At 46.2% G+C, this 18,813-nt stretch overlaps 1 protein-coding gene across 4 annotated transcripts in view; it reads right to left on the minus strand.

Moving 5' to 3' along the window:
- RPGRIP1L (RPGRIP1 like) overlaps positions 1–18,813 on the minus strand; it is a 1,159,147-nt gene that overhangs the window by 568,134 nt on the left and 572,200 nt on the right. For all 4 annotated transcript variants that reach the window (XM_086945185.1, XM_086945184.1, XM_086945187.1 and 1 more), the window contains exons 11-12: positions 11,702–11,808; positions 11,414–11,464 (exon numbers count right to left, since the gene is read on the minus strand). In XM_086945185.1, the coding sequence (XP_086801311.1) occupies positions 11,414–11,464; positions 11,702–11,808 (158 nt within the window). The remainder of the gene's footprint in view (positions 1–11,413; positions 11,465–11,701; positions 11,809–18,813) is intronic.

Consider the following 18,813-nt stretch of genomic DNA (forward strand, 5'->3'; position numbering starts at 1 on the left):
TCGGACTACTTCTCCCGGTTCGAAACGGTGTTCTCCGATTACAGCGGCCAGGACATGACCACTGCAACCGGACACCATCTGTTTGTCCAGAATTATGTTAAGGGTCTGTCACCAGAGGTCTCCCAGAAACTGCAGGCCAGCGAGAGTAGTTGGGCAGCCTCCAAACCTACGGCTATCCTCCAAATGGCCCAATATTACGAACATCAGAAAAACGAAATAGATAGAGCCACAGAGAAAAAGAAGAAAGATTTGAAAGAGAGGGTGATGATCGCACAACTGCAAGGGGTGACTATAGGACGTGACCAATACAGGGGAAACTATCAGATGAACGTCCCTAAGACTGCACCTCCCAAGGACCGTACTTCGACTCCCCACATTGGACGTACAGACATTAGAGAGGACCAGTGCGCTTTCTGTAAAGGAACCGGCCATTGGAAATCCCAATGCCCGATCCTTTTGGAAATAATCAGAAACAAAGACCCCAAGGACATAGCAAATGGACCGAGAAATAAGGGACAGCAGCGAGGGCCCTCAAATGACACGACTAATGACAGATCAGGCAGACCAAATACATTTGATCGACCCAGACAGAACCAATGCCAGCAATCTGACTATGATGACGCCCACGACTTTGCATAGGACTGCCAAGGGCAAGGGAGGGATCCAGTCGAGCTCTATGTTGACCAGCAAGGCCCTTACGTCACTGCTAAGGTCTTGGGTACAAAGTCTCCATTTCTGGTAGACACTGGCGCAACACGTAGTGCGTTATCTAAACGACTGATTCCAAGGGCACCCTTGTCTGGCTCACTCATAACATCGACAGGTTTCGATGGAACGCCCTCCACTAACCCTTTGTCCGCCCCGATCCTCTTCGACTTAGAGAACAACACTACTGACACCACGTTTTTGCTTTCCTCCAATAGCCCTGACGCCATTATGGGACTTGACTTATTGAAACACTTCCGAGCGACAATTAGATGTTCTCAAGACGGAGTTCGAGTTTTCCTTTACGACAACCCCGTCCTGCTTAGACATTGCCCTCCCCGACGCATGTTTTCCATCACTGACGCTGACATATCCCTGCTTGACACTCTGCCTCCGCATCTGTGGGCCAAGACGGATTCGGACGTAGGGCGCATGATGATTGACCCAGTGCACATTACTGTCCGACCAGACGCAACACTCCCAAAACTTCCACAATATCGGATATCGCCCGAGGGCGAGAAGGCATTGGTAAAGATTATTCAGTCACTGATAGACGCAGGAGTGGTAGAGGAAGTGGTTAGCAACGTTTGCAACAGCCCTATCTTGCCCATCATCAAGAAACAGGGAGAGGGAGATGAGAAAGCATACCGCTTTATCATTGACCTTCGAGAGATCAACAAAGTGGTGGTACCCCAGTACCCCGTGGTCTCAGACATCACCACCATCCTGACTTTGATTCCTTCTACTGCCACCACCTTCACTGTCATTGACCTCAAAAACGCATTCTTTTCCATTCCCATCCACCCAGACAGCCGATATCTCTTCGGCTTCACCCTAAAAGCCCGCTCATATAGGTTCTGCCGAGCACCCCAGGGCTACACAGAAAGCCCTAGCATCTACAGCCAGGCCCTCAAGAGACAACTGGATCAAGTCCAGTTACCCGATGGAGTGGTGTTAGTGCAATATGTCGATGACATCCTTTTGGCAGCCGACACCACTCCATTAGCAGTTTCAGCCACCATTCAACTCCTGCACTTCCTTGCGGAAAACGGCCACAAGGTCTCCAAGAAAAAGTTGCAATTCTGCCAACCCCAGGTCACTTACTTAGGCCACCTTTTGTCCAAAGACGGAAGGAAACTCACTCCCGACCGGATCCAAACCATTCTCGAAACACCTGTCCCTAAGACTCAGAAACAGGTTCGCTCCCTACTAGGCCTCACCTCCTTCTGCCGACAGTGGTTGCCAAACTTTAGCCTCATTGTGAAACCGCTGCTTTCTCTGCTAGCCAAAGACGTCCCCTTCCCACTCCCTTGGACCCCTGAATGCCAAACCTCCTTCACGGAACTACGAGATGCCCTTTGTTCAGCCCCTGTCCTAGGTACCCCCGATTACACAAAGCCCTTCTCCCTTTACACTCACGAAAGGGAGGGGTGCGCTTTATCTGTCCTGACCCAGTCCATTGGCCCAAAGCAACGACCGTGCGCTTACTTCTCTGCCACTCTTGACCCTGTAGCCAGAGCCCTGCCTGCCTGCCTTCGAGCTGTAGCTGCCGCTGCAATCTCTATCCGACAGAGTGAGGGGATCGTGCTCTCGAATCCCCTCACGGTACTGGTACCCCATGCGGTTGACACCCTCCTGAACCAAACCAAGACGCAACACCTGACGAGTGCACGACTGACTGGATACGAATTGACTTTGCTTGCACCCCATATCACCCTGAAAAGATGCACCACACTGAACCCAGCAACTCTGTTACCCTTACCAGAGAACGATCCCAACGTGCACCCTGTACATGACTGCGTGACTCTTACGGACGAACAGACTAGAAGTAGGGTTGACCTCAAAGACACGGCTTTTCCTGACCCTGACGGAGAGCTGTGGGTGGACGGTTCTTGCATCAAACTCCCCGATGGCACCACTTCAGCTGCCTATGCGGTCACCACGGCTCGAACTGTAGTCGAGACAGCCCGCATCACGCAACGATCTGCCCAGGCAGCGGAACTGATTGCCCTGACACGAGCCTGCATTCTAGCAGCAGGAACCATAGCGAACATTTACACTGACAGCCAGTACGCCTTCGGGGTGGTTCACCATTTTGGGCTCCTTTGGAGAGAAAGGGGATTCCTGACCTCACACGGCACCCCCATCTTGCATGGAGATCTAGTCTCCGCCTTGATCGAAGCTGTTCTTCTCCCCAAGAGGCTTGCGGTCATTAAATGCCAGGCACACAAGAAGGTGACGGACATTATTGGACAGGGGAATGCACTAGCCGACATCACTGCCCGAACGACAGCCGAAAATAGGACGACAACACGTATGTATGTGACCAGGTCACAAGCAGAAAAATGGACTGACACTAGGGACACTATTAGAGACATCCAAATGGCTAGCACACAACACGAACTGACTGAATGGACACGGGTGGGATTAAAAGATGACGAAGGCTGCTGGCGGACAAAAGACACAAACAAATGGTTGCTACCTGACTCGTACCTGATTCCCATACTGACTATGGCACACTCCCCTGCCCACATAGGATCAGCCCCCATGATTGAACTTGTCTCCAGAGTTTGGCACAATGATAAAATCACAGACTCTGCCAAACGTCTGGTCCAACAATGCTTGATATGCCTGCAACACAACCCCGGGAAAGGAACTGTAGTACCCCGGGGAGGGTTTGGGGTCCCAAATCATCCGTTTGAAGTCCTGCAGATGGACTACATCCAGCTAGACAGATGCCAAGGCCTGAAATATGTACTTGTAGTAGTATGCGCATTTAGCAAGTGGGTGGAAGCATACCCAACCCGTGACAACACTGCTATGGCCACTGCAAAAGTACTATTAAAGGAATTTTTCCCTCGCTACGGCCTTTGTCGTATTTTATGGAGCGACAATGGCCCCCACTTCATAGCCGAAGTCATCCAGCTCATCATAAAGGGGCTGGGCATCAAGCAGAAGTTCCACGCAGTTTTCCACCCCCAGTCTGCGGGTCTCGTTGAGCGACACAATGCCACCCTAAAGCTCAAATTGGCCAAGATAGTGGCTACCACGGGTCTGAAATGGCCAGACGCCCTCCCACTGGCATTGCTATCGATGCGTTCCACCCCCACCAAACACCACTTGACACCTTACGAAGTTGTTTTTGGTCGACCCATGAGTGTCTGGTCTGCACCGAAACCAACTTCCATTCATGACGTCCCGGACGTCCTAATGTCTGATTATCTGTATAAATTGACTGAAACTCTGTCTGTCATTCATCAGCAGGTGCAGCAGGCCATCCCCGATGCTTCCAGGGGTCCGGGTCACGCCATCCAACCTGGAGATTTCGTGCTGATCCGGAATTTTCAGCGAACGAAAAGTCTGGAACCCAGGTGGACGGGCCCCTGGCAAGTGCTGCTCACCACCCGGACGGCTCTTCGTGTGGAGGGGAAACGGCACTGGCTGCACGCGCACCACTGCAAGAAGGTCTCCTCGACCTTGACCACAACAGAAAACATCGACAACCAAGAAGAGCTCCTGAACAAGGACCGACCGTCTTTAGCCTGCTACCCTGATTCCGAAACCCTTGAACTTGCAAAATTCTCTGATCCTACTGTGCCATCCAGAGAAGGGTATTTCCTGCGACGAAAAGGAGGGAGCTTCGGCTAAGTAGACCACGGACTAAGTTAAATCTCAGAACGGTGACCTAAACACCACCAAGGGTCACCCGGAGAGACGCTAAACGAAGTCTGTGGTTCTGCCCGCTACCGAGCACCTTGAAGATGATGGAAGCGCCAAATAAGAAGATGATGGAAGCGCCAAATAAGAAGGTGATGGAAGCAACAGGAAATACCCACTACAGAAACCCGAGAGCAGACAGGCTCCACAGCTCAAAGACAATTGCACTTTTCATCACGATCCTTTTCTGCTTTCTCCTCATGACCACGCTCTGGATTGTGGAAGAAAATGCACCTGCTCATGAAACATTCCTGACCACTGCACAGCCTACCACCATGAAGGAACATTACCTGATTTCGCTCTCTCCTCAACTCAGAGAGAGGCGAAAGGAATTTTGGAATAACTCCTTTGTACAGTTGCTGCACCAGCACAATCTTGCCACCAACGCCACCAACTGTTGGATCTGTGGGTTGCTACCTCACGCCACTGGACACTCGATACCATTCATCCCTTCACCCTTCTCAGTTCACGGCTCTTGCCTTGCTTGGCTGATCCTCCTGCAAGAAAGCTATAAGGACAATGCCACCTCCAGCAAAACTGTAACGCATTTCTTCCACGAGGTCTGGCGAAACAAAACAAAGACACACTTCTGCCCGCAGACCTCCAACGACTCAATCCACATGGACATCCCTGCTAAAGAACGAATTGAAATGCAGGTGTTCAACAATCCAACCAGACCCACCTTCTCCTACCTGCGGAAACGAACGGCTGCCACTCTGACTGTGGCCCTGTCAGTCATCAACGTCACAGGCCACATGTGCATAGAAGGGCTTGGGACACAGCTGGTAGGCCGCAGTGCTTGCCATTTTACCAGAACTTTGGACTCCACTGATCCACCTTCCTTTGTGTCGTCCCCAAATATGTATTTCGTCTGCGGCACAAAAGCTTACACCTGGCTCCCCAAAGGCTGGGGGGGCACTTGTTTCATCTCCCTCATCCTTCCTCCGACTTATGTGGCTCCAGCGAATCATCATAGACAAAAACGAGCCAAGGACATTGAACAAGCCGACTCAACAGGAGCGCAGTTCCTCGATGCTATGAAGGGACTTGTTCCACTCTGGGGCCCGATGGCAAACAGCCGTGCCATCCGACATCTGACCCAGGCAGTTGAGACAACAATGAACATCACAGCTGGTATCCTTGCTAACAACACCGCCGAACTTCAAGCGGTCCGCTTGGTGGCCCTTCAGAACCGCCTTGTCCTAGATGTGGTTCTTGCGGACCGTGGTGGAGCATGCCGCATTATTGGGTCCAGCTGCTGTACATACATACCGGACAACTCACCCTCAGTGTATAAGGCCATCGAACATCTTCACAGACTCTCTTCAGAAGTCCACCAGGAACAGGAAGAATGGTCGCTTGGTGGTTGGTTCTGGAACACCGTTAAGAACTGGGGCTGGAGACTGTTCACCATTATCCTGATTCCTGTAGTTGTAATATGCGGTCTATGCTTAGGAATTCAATGTCTGCCACCTCTGTGTTCACTATGTGCAAATTGTATTTGCCCTAAGACTGTGGACTTTGGAAACGAACGCATGGGAGCATTATATGATGCCGAGGTTAGGAATTTGATGAAGATTGACATTGAGTAGGCAAGTTGGCTAGATATGTTGAAAAGGGAGGACTGTTAAAAGCTAGGCTGCAAACGTCAACATTATCGGCGCCATCTTGCCCCCCTTTTTTTGAGCCCATTCGTGCGCGTAAGCGGCAGCCATTTTGAGCACCATGGCCTCCCTGCCCCTCGCTGATAGCTAGCGCGTCTCTCTCTCTCTCTCCTAACCTCGCAGGCATCCCCCGCACGCTGACAACCCCCGCTCTCACATGCCTTGGGTCATAAACCCCTCTTCGGCGCAGCTCTGCCTCGGAATCCCATCCTGTTCCCAGCGTGACACCTCCCTTCATTCCTTTCATGGTCCCAGGTCCTTTGATACAAACCCCCTTTTCCTGTGTGCCCGTTTGTCTTCCTCGTTCCCAGACCACCACCTGGCCCTGCGGATACTGTTTATTGCCCCCCCCCATACAGTAGGAAGCTTCCCCCATTAAAGGACCCTCAAATTGATCAAAGCCCCCACCCTATGAGATCCGATCAACCCCACACATTCCGTGAATCGGCGGAATGTCCAGCTGCGCGATAATCATCACCTGTTGTGACCGGGGTGGGACTTCAACTGTAAATGTGTGCGGAAACGGGCCTGAAGGGGAGATTCCGAGGATATCCTTTCATACTTCAACGCATTGCAAGAATGTGTTACATGCAATAAAGATCATAAACTTGTGTATAAGAGGCCAGGCCTCAGAGATGCGGGTAGAGCACCTCGAGAAGATACCCTGTTGTCTGATTTTGATGTGTTCTGCTCCGTCGGAATAAAACTTCTGTTTCCTGCCTTCCAGTCTCCAGCGCCTGCCTCTTTGTTTGGTAAACTTGAGTGGGTATAGAGGCGGCTAACGCCGGGCAACTTCGAAAAAGGTCTTCTGCCTCTACCTTTTTCAACACGGAACCACTGGATATTGATGCACACGATTAGGTATATTGCGATGCCATGTATGCCTTGTATTTTTTCTTGTTTCATATGCTCTCAAAGCCTATCAGCACCTTTGAAGACGTGGCATTGATTCCCTTTGGATGATGTTCTCCTTATTACTTTAATGTGACCACACCATTTCTTGGCCAATTGTTTTCTTAGGTATCTGTGCCTTAGGCCACACATTTCATCCGCAAATGATGTATAGCAAGCAATGACATTACAGCAAACTGTTGTTGCCAACATATACCTTTGTATGACCGCGATTTTTTGAGATGTGTCTCCATTGTAAATTCTTTGATAAGTTATGCAATTCAAATGAGAAACGCAATAAAAGATATTCAAACAAAAAAACAGGAAATCTATGCTCGCAAATGTAGCCTTACGCCCACCAGTGTTCGTAAGTTTGTTAGGGTGTATAGCCTCTGCTCTGTATTTTCTATACTTTTGTAGTGTTTTTTAATTCTCTTTATATGTCCCTAGAGCCAACGTGTCTCTATGGATGTGCACGAAATAAATATATTACTTTTGTTTACTTGCTAACACTATTTTACATTTTGCACAGTCACCTGACTCAGGAAGTCACCCTTTTCCTCAAACTGCAGGTCAAAGACAATGTCGAAAGAGAAAGGAATGTAAATTTATCTTTTTGTATCGTGGATACTTTTTGGTACTGATCCCTATATTTTTCTTTTTATAGTTCCTGGGCTACTTTATCTTTTAGGGTTTCATCTGCTACTGGAGGTGAATCCCTATTGGTTTAATTTAGAAGCAACTCTATTCTGCAGAAGGGTATCCTTTTATTTTCTATATCAGATTCATACTAAAGGTAGGTCAGAAAGCGACCACCACCCACAAACCTTCACTTTACTCGTAAATACGGCCGACCCAGCAAAAGACAAAGTGATGTCCCAACTCACAAAATGTTACAATCTGAAACGTTTAATTTGGAAAAAGGAAAATATCGGTGACATCATGGCCACATGCATAACCCTTTTGGAGAGTTTTAAAGTCAATCCATCATGCATAAAGGCTTGGGAAATCTTTGCTCAAGACCTAAACATAGATTTCTCAAAAAATGGCCGCAAACCAGGCAGACCAGAAGGGGTAGGGTGGTTCACCACTAGTTTAAGGAAACAAAAAAAACAATTGAATAAACATCTAAGGCATTTACGAACTCGAGGCCCAGAATCCACTCAGGACATTCTCTCACTAATATCAAAATCAAGAAAAGACCTCAAAAGAGACTCCAAGGTAGCCAAGAAAGCCTTCAGAGAAGAACTCTGGGCAAAACTCCTCCATGCCAGCAACCAAAAAGACTCTAAGCTCTTCTGGGATATAATCAACCAGCTATCGAACGGCAAGAACAGGCACTTCAACTCTGACGTAATGGAGGACACTTGGAAAGCACACATCGAGCAAACATATAATGACATCATACCTTCAGGAGCCACAAATCAGGAAATCCCCATTGCAGTAATAGCTTATGATACACCTACAATTGAACTGCCAGAACCACTTCTGCAGATTTCCCAAGATCGGGTCCTTAAAACCATAAAAAATCTAAGGCCTGAAGGAGCTCCAGGACGTAACGGATTGCCTAACGCATTATTCCGGCACGATCCCTGATTCTGGTCCGAGATCCTCACTCCATTATTCACACATGCACTATCGTCAGGTACGATTCCAGACTCCTGGAGAGGAAGCATCCTTAATCCTATATATAAATCTGGTCCACGTTCAGATCCTGCCAACTACAGATTGATCGCACTCATCGATGTTGAAGCCAAGATTTACGCCTCAAACCTGCTGACAGATTTAGAAGACTGGGTGAGCCACACAAACTTGATGCCAAACACACAAACAGGATTCCGGCCTGGAATAGGCACCCTCACCAACATCTCTGCGGTCACACTCCTAGCCAATCAAGCCATGGCCAAATCCCGCTCTCTCTATGCCTGCTTTATTGACCTCAAAGCAGCATTCGATAAAGTACAGAGGGCAAAGCTATGGGCCAAAATGCAAAGCTTGGGGGCACCAACAAAACTTTTGGAGGCAATTATCAACCTTTACTCGGATACATGGGTCCAAATAAAAAAAGGAGACGGGTGCAGCATAACAAGTAAGATCCAAACTAAAAATGGGCTGAAACAGGGGTGCGTGCAGGCCCCTTGCCTCTTTAACATCTACACCGCCGACCTCGAGAAATACCTTCAACAAGTCCAAACCGACCCCCCAAAACTGGGCAAATCACCAATCACCAGCCTTCAATACGCAGATGATATCGTCCTTCTATCACAAACACCGATAGGCCTTCAACGATCAATGACCCAACTAGGAGCCTACACCATTGCATCCCAATTAACAATTAATCTCAAGAAAACTAAGGTGCTGTGCTTATCAAAACATCATAAAAAAGGGTCAAAAGGCAAATTCATCTGGAACCTGGGTGACAAACCAATAACCCAGGTGGAATCTTACAAATATCTAGGGTTTCAACTTGATCAAAACCGTAACTTCAAACACCAGCTGAATCAAGTGAGAACGAAAGCAAAACAACTTCTCTACGCCTTCAAAATTTTACACAGGAAATTAAAAGGCAGCTCAACAGGGCATGTGTTGAAGGTAATCGCAGCCAAATTCATACCAACCATATTATACGGGTCAGAAATAATGCATACAATAGATGCAGCCGCCCTTAACCAAGCCCAATCAAGCTTTTTCAAGAGGTTCTTCTCAATTCCCCAGCACATTTCTCAAGCCCAGATTCGACTGGAATATGGGCTAAAAAAACAGAAACCACCCAGACAAGGGGCGGTCATCAAATACTATTGGCGGATGAGGCAAGCAGAAGATAACACATTAGCCCACTCCTGCTGGGAAGAAATCGAAAAGCAAGCGAGGCTAAATAATTCCATCGCAACGGTCCTAAAAGGTTCACTCAAGGACTTACACCTCGAAGGGGCATGGCACATAAACACCTCTTTCTCTGGCTTCAAAAAGGCAGTAAACAGCGCAACCAAACAAATTTCATAGCTAATGGACAAAACTGCATTCTCAAAGAAAAAACACGCTTGGGCAGTGATTAGTTCTTATCTTATTAGTTTGTGTGTTAGATCACTTCTCACAACATAAAAAGCATTATCTGACCATGTTACGGTTGGGGTCATTCCCCACGAAGGACCTAACCCCAAAATGGAAACAAGTATGGTTAACAAAAGAATGCCGGCTGTGTGGACAAGGAGAAGAGAGCCTCTTACATCTCCTATGCATCTGCCCCACACTTCTAGAAATTCGGAAAAGGGTCCTCCGCAAGTTGCTGATAAAAAATCAGCTACGGACATGCAGAGCGGCAGTCATACAATGTCTTAGAGGCCACTCCATTGAACTTTCTTGCAAAGCCATTATGCTTTGGAAAATGGCAGCCAAAGAATTAGACAACAAACAAGAATGAACTGGAGTGGTTCAGTTAAGACCGCTTGGACCCTTGTTCTTCTCCTGCATCAACATAATTTCTGGGTCCCCGGTGTACAGTACCGCCTCTCTCTGTTCAAAATTTCCCTTTAACATGAAAGTTTTATCTAATGTATTATCTATGGATGATTATCCAGGTCATGACAGCATTGCGTTTTTATTTTTTTTATTTTAGCTCCTTTTTAACCCTCAACAATTTATCTAATTATGCATTTTGGGTTGTTTTTTTAACATGTTTGTATCATTGAACTTCTTCCACTCTTTTATGATTTTTAACGAGATCAAATAAAAGTATTTCTGACTGACTGACTGACTCATACTGAAGGACATCCCTGGGAATAGGGAAATGCGTCAGTGATATGCCAGACAGAAATACTTCACCGTGGTTGAAACCTGAGGAACTAACTGAAAAGCTGAACACTCCTGAAAATAGGAAAATATAAATAACTTCATTTTTAAGATCCCCACTGAATTTGTGGTGTGTTTAAATTCCGAGATCCTGGGGGTTTCTGGACATTGTTAGTCATTAAACCAAAGTAATGCTATAGGTCCAAGAATACTCTCTTCTGCATGGCTTTAAACATTGTACAAAATCTCAAAATGAATATGTTTCATCTCGAATATGCTCCAGAGCAAGGAAAACAAAAGTTCATGTCAGGAATAGGTGAAGCGGAGCATTCACAAATGCAGAATAGATACATGGAAGAAAGCCTGTGGCGCGTTTGCAAGGACAGACTTAATCCATTTTTGATGTAACAATGAAATATGCAGATAACCTAAACACATGCCACGCTGCCATCCCTCTCTGTATCCCGTTTGCTTTACTGAAAATGACAAGCCATCGTGTGTACATGTCTGGGCAAACTACATTAGCTACTTCAACAGATGCACACAACAAGCAGGGTCTGAAGTGCCAGTTCCAATGTTCATGCCAAGCCAGGATGATCCTGGGGGTGAAATGTAGCCCAGAAACTCCTGAAATACAATCACGTTACCTTAATGAGCATCAGGGCTTCACTCAGTTCTGCCACATCAAGATCGCTCTCCTGAGGAGGAAACAGCCAATAACACGGGGGTTAAGAGACATGAATTAGTAATCAAACAATACATTCAACCCATGCTGAATTCCCCTTAAACACGACACTGCTCATGATATCATAAATTTATAAACTCATGCATATTTTTGCATTCTTTTGCTTTTAAGGTGAGCACTTGGCATATGCATAAAAGATGAAAGGCTGGTTTCTTCCGTCCATTTCGCAGGCAAGGATGAAAAAGTTTACCTTGGAGAAAAACTTTATGCGGTCTTTAAAGTCGTCTACTTGGTGCTTATTTTCCAGATATTTTAACTGCAAATCCCTGTTTTCCTGGCTGAGCTTTTCATTTTGATCTGTAAACAAGAAAATATTTAGAAGCCTTAATTGACAGATCGGTGTATTGTAAAGGTATGCGAGCAAAATGTACAACTTGAAGGACTTCGGGCATTGCCTATTTATCAACAGGCAATGTTCTACAGTATTTTTCCGCAACAGTTTTGTGCACATTAAATTTCGTGCATATTTTTTTGCCTAGATTCATATCACAGTACAGATCATGATGGAATACTAAACATTTCATAGAGCACACTGCACCTACGTGCACTAGAACACTTTCATATGGACATTCTTTTCCGACTACAAATTTGCAATAAATTATCTCCGTAGACTTGTACTGCTGTCTTTATTTCACATCGACAACACAAATGGCATTTTTTCAGCATCGGATGAAGGTAAATTTAGGATGTATAAAGCGATGTGCTCTATTCAGCGACACCTATTACTGCCATTTCCCCATTTTTAGATCTTGTCTAAGACCGCGGATGCGCTGTCTCCTATACAACCCTTTCTTATGTTGCAGGAGGCTTAGAGGTTGCCCACTGCTTACCATTGGTTGACCTTATTGTCACTCTTATTTGCTTGCTTCTTGTTTGTCATCTATCGTAAGGCTTTGATTGTCCTTCTTCTGGAGCATGGATGAAATACTGTGTTCTTCCTCCGCTCGCTTTCTCAGTCACTACTTTTTCCTTTTTGCTCAAGCACTGTACAAGACTAAGTGTGTTTTCCAGCTGTCGCCCTTGAGTGCTTCACACCCACTGTGTTCTTCTTCACCCAACCTCCATTGTACGTCTGCAGCCCCAGCCCCTTCCACTCACCCTCCATTGTCTGTGTGCTTCCCCAAGATCCATTGTCCATGTGCTACCACTCCCCCTCCCACTCACTATCTGTTGTTGTCTGTGTGTTTGCTCGTTTGCTTCCCCAGTCACTCTCGTCCACCCTCAGTTCTCCATGTGGTTTGTTCAGCCCCTCCTGCCCATCCTCCATTGTTCATGTGCTTGCCCCAGCGTCTACCGACTTTCTTCTGTCTTTTGTGTATTTGCCCCAGTCCCTACTGCCCACCTTCGATTGTTAGTGTGCTTGCGACAACTCCTGCCACCCACCCTTCATTGTCCATCTGCTTACCCTGCTCTTCACGCCCACCCACTCTCCATCTCATCTCATCTCTCATCTGTTCTCTCCCCCACTCACATCCTTCTGTCCTATCCCAATCCCTCTGTATTGCCTAGTCGCACCAACCCACTTCCTAGTCCTTCTCTCCCGCCCTCACTCACTCCAGTGTCACCTCTTCCACCAATCCACTATGCTGTTTGTTTTTTTCGACACACACGAAAGGTGATTGGGGATGAGGTAACATGGAGGTAGGGAGGGCAGGAGAGAAGGAAGGAAGTGGGAAAGAGGACAGGAGAGTGGGTGGGGAGCACACAGCTAAACAAATATTTAAAGAACTACTAAAAGGCCAGCGCTAATTCTTTTTATTTATTTATTTTCAACACATTGGTGTTGGCCACCTAATAGCGCTATTTTTTAAAAATCGTTTTAGCCATGCTGCACAACAGTTGAACTGCTGTACAGCATGGCTACAAATCCTTGCCAAAGTCAATAGTTCTCATACGCAAGGTCTATTGGCTTTGTCAAAGCTTGGTTTTTCCTTCTAAACTTCTGGTACATGGCCCTTAAAGGGATGTGGTCTCATTTTGTTTTTATTCAATTTATTTGTAAACAAATAATATCTACAATGCTTCATGGAGCAGAGACGGTTGAAGGGACTAGAATATACACAGCAGAAGGTTGGATAAATGAGTTTTTCATGTTTATAGAATTGAAACTGCACCCTCTGTAGCAGAACCAGCCAGTGTAGCTCCCTCAACAGTATACCTTGAAGGTTCCACACCGTCCTGAATAAAGTTTGTTTGCTCGTTGGAGTATGGCCAAGAGATATCCAAGGAGACTCAAATAGAGAACACTACAGCAGCAGAGTTTCAAGAATAAATAACTCAGCAAACTTGGAAGCATGATTATCTATGAGCAGGGATTGAAGAGTTCTCCTCAATATCCGAAAAATGTACACACATGATCTGAGTTTAAAGATGTCTCTTTACCAAGTAAATATAACTGGAGAGTTGAATAATCCCTACCATTGTTTGAGAATTGAGTAGCTACACTCTGCGCAATTCAGCATCTACACAAGATACCCCGCTGATACATTAAATACATATAATCAATAGTTAGATTAACAATATATCATTTGATTTTATACAAAAATATTTTTTATTCTTTTCAAAAATAGCTTTGCAAATTAATATCCAGGTAACTGTATTTCTGTCTTCCACTTTGTGTCCGCAGCCATTGTAATTGAAAATTATATTTATAGATCGCTTACTACCCCTGACAAGGCATTGAAGGACTTTGCAGCAAGTAGCGCACTACTCCGGAACCTAAGACTAGCTGGTAATAGTTAGTAGATCAACAAAAGGTTAACCAATCAAATTCACCATGATCACAAAATCTCTATACACACATATTAAAATGTGGCCGTTTAATAAAATGGAACAAGTGTATTAATAAATGCATTTTCGAATAGGCATGGTGCAATCGGGCCCACATCCAGTCAGCACCTCAGGCAGCACAGCCACTTCAGCACACAGCGGTCAAGTGCCTTGAGGCAGCAGCTTTACTTACAGCGGCATAGCCCGCTCGAGCAATCGGGAAATCCTCTCAGGAACACTTTGATAGTGCCACAGATCCTCTGTTTCAGCAAGGGTGACAAGTTTTGAGCGAGGAGCACACCAGTGATATTATGTTGAGGTGTCTGTTAGACAGACACACAGCACCAAGGTCAGATACTCCTGTCTACATTGGAAGTCACCTCCTCACGTAGGTTTGGCTCACTCCTTCCTTTTTCTACCAGGCAGGGGAATTCCAGGTGCGCCAGGACAGGGAAACAGCTCATCCAGATCAGACACTGGGTGATGTCTCCTCACCTTGGGAAAGCTGCTCTGATTGCCCAGTCGCCCTCTTGGTTCTCTAAGGAGGCTCCCTGCTTGGTCATAGAGAACTTGTAACTGAAACAACATGTGGGTCAAAAGGTCTCATTCTTATAAACGTAAAGCAGAGTGATGCTCCCTACAGCAGAGTTTTCCCCAGGTTGGAGCACCCACAACTGAGGCACCAGAAGCATAAGGTAGCTAGCAAGGTGATGGCAGCTCCTTGTGTGTTGTGTTGGTGAGTCCATGCAGATTGCGAGGGGATCCTCCTCTGCATGCTGATGAAAGCCCAGTTAAAATATGCTGGATATCGGACTTTGTATATGCAAATTAGCTTCGTTTTTATAAACAATACAATTGACTTAATAATTGTGTTTTAAAATCAATTTTAGCCAACTAGCATTGTTGTGGCTTCTCTGCACCCCTAGCCCCGTTCCACCGCGGCTCCGTGCCGTTTGTGTGGAGGGCAGGGTAGAGCTTCATTGTGCCTCAGGGCCGGCTCCCCGACCAGAATTAGCGTCATAGCTGGGGGCGGGGCTTAGACCTTAAAAATGGCTTCACGAAAGCGCAGTGGACGAGCGCAGCGGGAGCGCCGTCTCCGCGCCGAAGCCGCGCCAAAGGGGTGCCAGTCTGCGCCAGTCCACGCTGGACCCGCGCCCAGCGCCCAATTCCCTGGCCGGCTACCACGCCATCCTAGTAAGTTACTGAAATACTCTTCCTCCGATCTGTTAGATATTAAAAACACCATGTTCCGGCACGAATGCCCACACTTCAACTTAGAAGAGTGTTCTAACGTGACTCATACAGCTTGCCCAAACTGCAATATTAAATTCACTCGCTCCCTTACTCAGATACCACTAATCCCAGGGGCATCTTGTAATGAGGCTACACGCATTAAATGCGCACTGGTGAACGCTAGATCTATGTGTAAACATAGAGAAGATGTGGCTGAATTAATATCAGCACACAAACTAGATATTCTGTTTATAACAGAGACATGGGCCGACTTGGCTTCCGACCCCGATCTTGTGACAGCCGTCCCTGAGGGCTACTATATCGTCAGACAAGATAGACCGGCAGGGAAAAAAGGGGGCGGCCTTGCCATAATTTTACGGCTAGACCTAGCAGTAAAAACTGGAACTTCAGAGAACATTCCTGCAGAAACACTATCTTTTTCTATCACTTTATCCCCCATCCAAATGTTCAATGGAGTTCTGCTCTATCGTCCCCCAGCGGCCCGAGCGCCTTTTCTCCAATCTATTAGTACTTTATTAGAAACAGTGCCAGAAGCCTCCGACTTTACAATACTTCGAGATTTTAACTTTCATTTAGAAAACACAACAGATAAAGATACACTGAGCCTTATTGAGGATTTCAAGGCCGTTGGCCTAAATCAGCTAGTTACCTCACCTACGCACAAAGCAGGTCATGTTCTTGACGGCTTATTCACGAATAGTCCGGCCATTAACCCCCCTACTGTTACTCCTATTGTATGGTCAGATCATGCAGTGGTGGTCTTCTATGCCCGTGTTAAAAAACACAAAAATCAACACTCGACAAAAAAGCAACATAGGTCTTGCAGGGACTGGAAAAACATAGATACGAATACATTATCTGAGAAACTAGATAATAATAAACCATCCAAAGTGTCAGACTCTCAACTAGCAGCAAATAACTACAACCAATGGCTCACAGACACCTTTAATCAAGTAGCGCCTCTAAAGAGAGTGCGCCCAAATTGTGCAACACCATCAGCCCCTTGGTTCTCTGAACTGTTAAGATTGGAAAGACAGAAATGCCGCAATCTAGAAAGGTGCTGGCGAGTTAAGTATGACAACAACGATAAAGAAAGATACAAACAAGCGCTATCAGGCTACAGGAAGATGTTAAGATTGGAAAAAAGCAAATATTTTTGTGAACAGATACAAAAAGCCCAGAACTCCAGTAAGCAACTATATCAGGTAGTGGCAACACTAACAACTATACCAGCAGCCAATACTACTGAGACTACCCAAGATTTCTGTAATCAAATGGCTGACTTTTTCAGGACCAAGGTCACAGAAATCTTTGACAAATTCAATAACATCACGACAGAGGAACCATCAGATAGCCTTAAGAACTCACAACTCACATCCTCCTCTCTGAATGAATTTCTCCCTCCATCACTGTCAGAAATAAAAGATCTCATTAAAACAACAATGCCGGGTTCCCCTCTGGATCCCTGCCCACCGACCATCATTAAATTAACATCTGATGTGGTAGCTCCAATCCTGGAGAACATCTGCAGTACCGTCTGTGAATCAGGAAATTATCCTCAAAGATGGAAAACTGCTATAATAAAGCCACTTCTAAAGAAACCCACCCTTAACACCTTGGAATTAAAAAGTTATCGCCCTATAGCAGCCCTTCCTTTTCCATCTAAAATACTTGAAAAAGTTATAAACAAACAGCTGGCTAGCTACATTGATCATAACAACCTGTTAGATAACACTCAGTTTGGGTTTAGGAGAGGACATGGAACGGAGACGGCGCTCATCAAGGCTTCTGAAGAGATCAGACAGATCATGGACCAGGGTGGCACGGCTGTTCTGATCTTGCTGGATCTCTCAGCGGCCTTTGACACGGTCGATCATAACATCCTGATCGACCGTGTCACAGCTATGGGCATACAGGGCAAAGCTGCGGAGCTCCTGGCTTCTTTCCTGTCTAACAGAGAACAGTCGGTAAAGATGGGGAACTTCTATTCACCCACATTTGTGCTGCCTTGCGGAGTCCCCCAGGGATCCTCGCTAAGTCCGACACTTTTTAACATCTATGTGTCGGACTTGGCGAGGGTCATTAAAACCCATGGAATGGGAGTGACTTCGTACGCCGACGACACTCAGTTGGTGTTAGCAGTGCATAAAAATGGGATCGAAGTGGCAGCCAACTTTCAGACGGGCATGAGAGCCATCAGTCACTGGATGGACAGTAATTGTCTAAAACTAAACACCGATAAGACCGAGGTAATGGTGTTTGGAGACCTAAAACCATCTTGGTCCCCGATCTGGTGGCCACCTGAAATGGGTAATCCACCCACCCCAGTTTCAAAGGTCAGAAACCTAGGAGTGTTGTTTGACAACAAACTAAGTTTCACCAATCATGCCAATGCAGTAGTCTCCTCTTCCTTTTTCACGCTACGAAAAGTGAAAAAGTTGCTACCTTACCTTCCCCTGTCGGCAGGGAAAACCCTTATGTCCTCCTTGGTGTTATCCAAGGTGGACTACTGTAATGGGCTTCTGCTGAATGCTCAGGAGCAGGTCTTTAAAAAGCTACAAATGGTGCAGAATGCCGCTGCACGAATTTTGACCAAAACTCCCAAGTTCGCACCCATCTCCTCCATCGTTTACCAACTACACTGGCTCCCAGTAAAAAAGAGAACCAAATTCAAGGCTTTATGTATTATATACAAAGCACTGAATAGCCAAGGACCTGACTTTTTTAGGGAATCACTGCAGGTGTAAGTCCCTAAGAGAGCGTTAAGATCTGCCTCATCCGCATCCCTTTGCATTCAACGGGTGAGAACAGTTACATGGGGAGACAGACGCTTCTTGGTGGCCGCCTCGAAGCTCTGGAATACCTTGCCCCACCATATAAAAAGCAGCTCTTCACTGATGATTTTCAGAAAGCAAGTGAAGACCTGGCTATTCATTCAATAATGCACAGGAGGTGCCTCTCTGTCTGCTCAGCGCCGAGACACCATTCGTGGTATTTGTTTGCGCTCTATAAGTTTAGAAAATAAATAAATAAATAAATAAAGAGGTGTGAATCTTTTGTACCTCCCCATCAACAGCCACATTGCGAGCGATCGGGAAGAGAGACAAAGGTTGGGCCTCTCTAATGGACCCTTCACACTCTGAACAACAGAGGATGCAGGCCCTCTCTTCAACCCCAACATCTACCAAATGGTAGCATGCAGTAAGACTAATCAACCACAGTCTGTAACAAAAACACCTTACTGAAACCTCACCCTTACCGTGTGCACATGAACCGGCC

The sequence above is a fragment of the Lissotriton vulgaris genome, chromosome 12, assembly GCF_964263255.1.
Source record: "Lissotriton vulgaris chromosome 12, aLisVul1.2, whole genome shotgun sequence".
In the NCBI taxonomy this organism is placed as follows: domain Eukaryota; kingdom Metazoa; phylum Chordata; class Amphibia; order Caudata; family Salamandridae; genus Lissotriton; species Lissotriton vulgaris.